Raw genomic sequence first — 6,903 nt, 5'->3', positions numbered from 1 at the left:
ACTCGACTCGACTCTACTCAACTTTTTTGGTTTTCCATCGGGCAAAAGTTGTGGATAGTACCTGGTACCTGGTACTTTCTTGGTATCACCTTTGTCGAGGTTCCAAGCGAGCTGAGGCGATACCAAAAGGTGATGTGAAAACATTGCAGACCACAAGTACGGTGTTGCTAATGACGACCAGCTACATAGACGGAGGTACTATCTGCAGTGGAAAACGAAGTACCTGGTACCAAAAGCGAGTAGAGTCGAGTCGAGCCGGTACCATGCGGTGGAAAAGCAGCTTTATTTCCTGTTGCAGACTGAATATTAGTAATTTTCAGTAATGCTTGTTATGTGTGCCTACAGTTATGTTTCATGACATTGTTAGTATTCTTTTGAAATGAGAAATATATTAAGCCATGTTGGTGACATATTGTCATATGACATTTTCATTGTTCTTTTATTCACAGTCCCAAGGGTGTGGGATCAGAGATGATGGGTAAATACACCTGGGATGTCTCACTGTGCATGCTTTTTCATCACTTCCTATTCTCTTGTGAGCTGAACAAACATTTTGAGTCCACTCTGGTGGAATCAAAGAGGATAGCAGTACTCATTTCCTGTTTATATTATGCACTGTTTATTCATTTTCCATAAAGATCCACAGTTACAGATAGTTTCATTTAAACCTAACAACGAAATGTTTAGTTGCTTCTTAAGTAGTACTCAGTTTTTAAACCGGATGCACATTTGTTCTTTTTAATCACTTTGGTTGTCTCCATTGTGTATGTCTGACTTTGTGACAAAATATCTAAATACAGCAAATACAGAACATAATTCTTTTGTATTCACTGCTTAACTCTTTTCTGCTTAACCCTTTGAAGAGTAGTTTTTGGAATGTTTTTTTTTTTTAGTTCTAGAGAATTCCATTGGTTTCCAGTAGTGCTTGTTACACCAGCATCAGAATGTTCAGTAGAGAACATTCTATTCACATATTGGTGATCTTACACCTTAAAAGGGTTAAAAATTGAGTAAAGGCTTAGAATAGCTCTTCTTAGCTAAGGACACAAACTGAGATGTGCCAAAGGCCTGCTGCTCTCCACTGTGAAAATTATTAAACCCCCTACTCTGTCCATCGGCTGGGCTGAGAATTTGTCAAAGAGCCAGTCAGAACTTGTGCTACTGGAGCCTCCACAAAGAATGACTGCAACCACCAGAAGGCTAAAACTACTACAGAAACCAGGAACACTTTCATCCACATATCCATAAGCCATACAGTCATCATAACCCCACATGCACATGTTTTTTTTTTTTTGAAGAGCAACAAATGAGAACATTTTAGGAGACTATGAGCTATAAGGACATTTTCACAACTTGTAATCCAAGTCTAGTTACTTTACATATTTTACAAAAGGTGGCTGTCACTTTAGAACAATATCATGATGCAGGGACACAGTTTGCTGAATAATTTACTTCCCATGCTAAAGCTGAATTGCAGCAACACACTGGTGATAACTGTGTTTTCACATTTTGCGTGTCCTTGCCAGAAATGCATAATGCTAAATGCAAAAAATTCTAATAAGAGTTCATTAAGACAGCCTCACAAGTTGAGTCATTTTAAATATCACACAAAGCAGTAATTCTGATTGATGTTGGATGACCGGATTAACAAACAAGTATGGCTATAGCTACATCAAAAATCAGCTTAATGAATTATGGACATAGACCTACTTTTTTTTCAAATGTCACATTCTGAATTAAATATGCACACAATATTTTTTTTTTCAAAGCAGTTTGATTAAAATATATTCAATAATTGAAATGAAAATTAAATAGGCAACAGTTGAAAAAAATCTGCGTATTATTCTGATTTTGTCATTTTATAAGAGATAAAAACCTTCCAATAAATACGCTACTGTCATGATGAAATGTTTAATGTTATTACAGATCACCAGAACAATCACCAGAACAGCTGTAGGTTAGTGAAGGAATGTGGCACAGTTAATATCTTTTTTAATCGATCACGTGATTCAGAAAAACTTTCAAAAATTCAAAAAAATAAATAAAAGGTTAATAAAGAATCTAATGAACAGTCTAAATTATAGTTAATTCAGTCACATAGGCTAATGTGGCTGATAAAATTGTAATTAGATTACTAAAATTGTTCGCCATCGTGTTCAGTTAGTCTTTCATCAAGAACACTCAAGCTAATGTGAACTGATTCACATTTCACAAGCGACAGTAGCCTCGTAACTGCCCCGACTCCCCTGAAAGCTGAACTACAGCACTATATTCACGTCCGCCTACGAAAGAACTGCCACGTGATGCTTCACGCCTCGCAAACCCTCCAGAATATCTATGAGAATATCATGCTGCATCTCATCACCTTCCTGCCCAAAGCGGGTATGCTTTTTATAGTCCTCTAGGTGTCAGTGTAGAGCATTCAAACCTGAAGGTTTGGGGAACAGTTTCTTTTAATAAAGAATAAACCGTGGCAGCACATAGTACACACTTAAACCGCATGCAATCTTGCTAGCGCAAACGACTACCATAAAGTACTGTATTTTGGAGATCTTTTTTTTTGGAAACTAAGCGAAACTGGCAAAAAAAAAATTAAGTTAAAAAAACGTGAGAAACGGGAGTAAGCCGTGTGAATGGCACTGAGGTGGGACTTTTCGGCTGCCATGGAGACAGAAAAATTTCAGAGAAACTAGCTCGCTAGCAAAAAACTATATGACTGTCTGCCGTGGAAGTAACTTCGCTAGCGTTAGTTAGGTTAAGCTAATATAGCTAATTCCTTTCTCCACGTTTGACCGGACTGCTTGTTTAAGGACATTTTACAGGAACCTGTTTGAATTGATTGAGTTTATTCAACGAATGTTAACGTTAGTTTGTATGTTGTAGCTATACTGGCTTCAATGTATAACTGAAGTGAGCTCCAGCAGGAATGAAGACGTGACTCTAAGCTATCTGGCTATCAATGCAACCTTTGGGTAAGTTTCCTGACTAACAATCGCAAATCCTAGTTATACTATTAATACTGCGTACTAGCTTACTAACATTACAGTGGTTTTCCAACTTACTGTACCGACCTTGTTAAGGTAGCTAGCGAACTAATTGTAATTTGACGTAAAAGAACTAGTCTATAGTAAGCTAACTTTAACAGGTTCAAGTGTTAACGTTATACCATGTTTCCCTGCAGTTAACCAGTCACTTCTCCCGGTATATGCTTGTATATCTAGACTAACTGTTAATTTAACGTTAGCTGACAACTACAAAATGATGTGACTGAATTATATGGACATACCCTTCTAGTTATAATTAAAATAAAAGTTAGCAAGCAGATAACATTGTAAATGCTAAAAAAAAAAAAAAGCCAGTTACCAAGCAAAATAGTCTGTCATATCCCAACTGTAAACATAGCTCTGAGAAAGTTTACATCATTATGCCATTTGAACATAATATCCTATCTTTGCAACTTACGTTAAAGCATTTGTATTTAGTGGAACAATTCAATGATTTAATACTGTTAATTTAACGTTGGTTTGCTGTGTAGTTCGCATTGTGTATTAACAAATCCTAGTGAAACGGGTCCTAGGGATATGAGAGTGAAGTGGATCTTTTACGTAACGTGCAAAACAGTAGACTATATCGATAGCTAACGCAGAAGGTTTTTAACACTAGTCGTCAGCTTAACATTCGTGTAATTCATTCAATTCGTTCATTAAGTAACGCTGTCACTGTGGCGATTTTATCCGTGTCTCTATTCAGCTATTTTGCACAAATTGTATATACAAAAAATACAAATTAAAAAAGTAGTAGACTGAAAGTTAACTTTTTGGCTTGATACCTAGTTAGCCAAAGTGTTAAAGCATTCTATACGTTGTCATACCAAAAAGCAGACACTTAACCTGTGCTAGCTAGCTAACATAACACTGCATTTCCTAAGCTGTGCAATGCAGGTATTGCATTTGGCTCGTAAATTGTTTAATTAATTTTTGTGTTCAGTCTAATTTCTGTAAAATGGCAATGCAAACATGGTTATTTCACGCCGGTTTAAACACCCGTTACCTTCTACTCAGCACTGGTATTTCAAAACTAAAAGGCCCGAGCTTGATAATGCTAACGTATCATCTGAATAGTTGTGCGACCTATAGCCTCCCCTGTTGTGCGGGCGCAGAAGTAGAACAGGCACGAAGTGACCGAAATATATAGGTCTATTTGGTTTTCACATATTTCTTCAAACGGTGGTAATATAGAGTTGCACCCTTTTCTATATAACGCCTATTACGCTCACTCTGCGGCTTAATTAACATTATAAATAGGTGCAAACTGACCGGAGTTCTGACTTAGAATGAATAAATTCCAGGACTAACAGCAGTGAAAGAAATTAAATACATAGGATACTTTTTAAGGAAACTCAGAAAAGCAGTCTTAATTGATGTTTATTTTGGAGTATTTGCAAAAGTCACCGCGATTAATGCTCGCTTAATGATTTCTATTGACGCGATTCTCTACGTGAATTGTTTAACCGTGCTTGTCCGGAATTCAAAAACGTCCTGACTGTTTATATTGTACCCTACCATTTAGTGGCAAACGAGGGCGTGCCTGTTTCTTCTTTTTTAGCACAACTGTGTAAATACTTGACTATTTATTTTTTGCGAACATGATTTAAGATTGAGGTATTCTTGGTAGGTAAAAACAGTTAGTTTGTTGTAGCCATGTATTTTTTCTTCCTCAGCCTATACAGGAAGTGGCATCAGCACGTGGACCTTGCCTGATACAGCTCCTCACTATCTGGAGCGTTTGTTTTAGTTCCCGAGTCTTCAGCCAGCTGCAGTTCTGTGCCTTTGATCAGCCCTCTTGCCTGCCACATTGTCTAAAAAGCCATGCTACTGAAAGAGTACCGCATCTGCATGCCCCTGAGTGTAGAGGAGGTAAGATATTTAATTCAATAATGCTGGCCATAAATGTCTGACCTGCTGTTTTTGATTGTATGATGTTCTGGCCTCCTCTTCCATTTACTGCCAATGATCATGTGTACAGATCCATCATATTGTTCATGCTGAATCTCATTTCTCAGTAATATTGCTTTTCACCATCTGGAGGCCAATCATTGTATCTTAGTACAGGTCAAATTATTTCTGCTGACCACTGTTTCAGACAGAGAATTTCATTTCAAAACACATGTATTTTATAACACTCTGATATGCAGCATGCCGGATTGTGAGGGCTCTGGAAAAAAGAGGATTTTAAAAGTAGCATTCACAGTTTTAAGCCAACAGCTGTGCATATCTGGTTTAAAATATTATGATTTTTTTTCTGTGTGAATACATGTGCAACTTGCATTTGTTTAGGATCTGTCTGCTAGTTCATTCAGAGCGTCTTGCAAATCTGTGGGGTTTATTCTTTTCCTGTCACCAGATTTACTTTTTGTAGTCTTACTATGTATACTAATGCTTGTTTTTAAATTTAAGACTTGTGAGTTTAAGGTTGGACACAAAATTAGCGATTCTAAGTGTCCCTTTATATAAGAGCACAGTTTTGCTTGAGACAAATATAATGATTGGGGGGAATTGTTTTTACCATACATTTCCATATTTCAGAATTGTTCCCAAGCCAAAGTTTGCCAGCTGTGATTTTTGCATTATATTTCCATAACCAAATTGCTTTGCACAAGTGAGTTTGGGTTTGATCCATAGATGTGTTTTCTAAATGCAGTTGAACATTTTAAACCTTTTTGAAAAGCTGGCTTCAAATTACTAGTCATAAAACAATAACCTGTTTTATTCAACAACATTTAATGTGCTCATTGTTGTATACTGTATTTCCTGTCACATGCCATACTATGTTTATTCTGTAACTTAACATGTTAAAACTTTATGGTGGTTCTGTTTTGATTTAAAAACATATTAACAGGATCATTTCATGTGAAACATGTTACGCAAATAGGATCTAATAATAATTTATCATGTGGCAGCTCTAAATTCAGCACAGCCTCCTGTTAGTTATTTCCTTTTTAATGGTTACTCATCTAAAAGATAGCCTAATGGGACAAACAACTGAAGATCCCTAAATGCCATACATTAGGCTAATTAAAATAAGATCCAATTCAAGTGATGAATTATTAAAAATAATAATCCGGGTGTAAATCTCCAAATTTGTTGATTCTAAGTTAGTCAAACAATGAACTGGTGGAATTAACCAGTCAAACCTAAACCTAACTCTGTATTCTATGTAATTTGTTTACTAAGTATACAAACAAGTTATCGCAATAATAGACAAAATAGAAATCAAACACTCATTAATGAATGTAAGTGCAATTGATTATATTTAATTAGCTGTATTCGTTGGTGAATTATGGTACTTTTATGGCTAATCTATCTAGCATGCTAGCTAGCTAACATGATTGTTCTTAAGTTAACTAGCTGGCTGCTATTGCTTAGCTTGCTAGCTAGCGCTATATCCCAGATTGGAATTGATCTGTGAAAATAATTAACAATCAAATTGAATATCTCAAACATTAGGCTAATTATTAGTTATATGGAAGTTATGGATGTTCCATTTATTAAGCATTAGGAAAAACTTTATACTTTGGTTTGCTGCTGTTTTAATGTTTACTTTTAGTTCAGTTCTTTACAAGAGGCTGATATGGAGTTCTGAGATGTTCTTTTGTGACCTTCAGCTGCTCCTTTTCTGTCATGAACTGGTTGAGATTGAAATCTATTGGCCTGTCCAGTCTAACTTTATTTTTTAGGATAATAACGTTAATTCAGATTACCAAAATAATGTGAATAATTGGCTGCATAACTTCCCTGATTTATCCCCTTGCATACAATTTGTATAATTGTCTTAAAATACAAAATTTTAGTTCCTAAGAAAGTACTTGGTTTGGATTAGTCCATAGTCATTTGCTCTTGAGGT

General features: G+C 36.0%; 1 protein-coding gene across 3 annotated transcripts in view; it reads left to right on the top strand.

Moving 5' to 3' along the window:
• The first annotated feature begins 445 nt into the window (after positions 1-445).
• The window catches only part of LOC118221071 (cytoplasmic phosphatidylinositol transfer protein 1-like), a 44,074-nt gene continuing 37,616 nt past the window's right edge, over positions 446-6,903 (top strand). The window contains exons 1-3 of one of the 3 annotated variants that reach the window (XM_035405724.1): positions 446-478; positions 2,884-2,972; positions 4,721-4,916. In XM_035405724.1, the coding sequence (XP_035261615.1) occupies positions 4,869-4,916 (48 nt within the window). In that variant the 5' untranslated portion in view covers positions 446-478; positions 2,884-2,972; positions 4,721-4,868. Of the gene's footprint in view, positions 479-2,421; positions 2,973-4,122; positions 4,195-4,720; positions 4,917-6,903 lie in introns of those variants that run through there. The other 2 variants (XM_035405726.1, XM_035405725.1) reach the window with 2 other exon arrangements.

The sequence above is a fragment of the Anguilla anguilla genome, chromosome 2 (genome assembly GCF_013347855.1).
Source record: "Anguilla anguilla isolate fAngAng1 chromosome 2, fAngAng1.pri, whole genome shotgun sequence".
Classification (NCBI taxonomy): Eukaryota; Metazoa; Chordata; class Actinopteri; order Anguilliformes; family Anguillidae; genus Anguilla; species Anguilla anguilla.
Note: the sequence above shows the minus strand (reverse complement) of the source record. Positions and strands in the feature narration are given on the sequence as shown.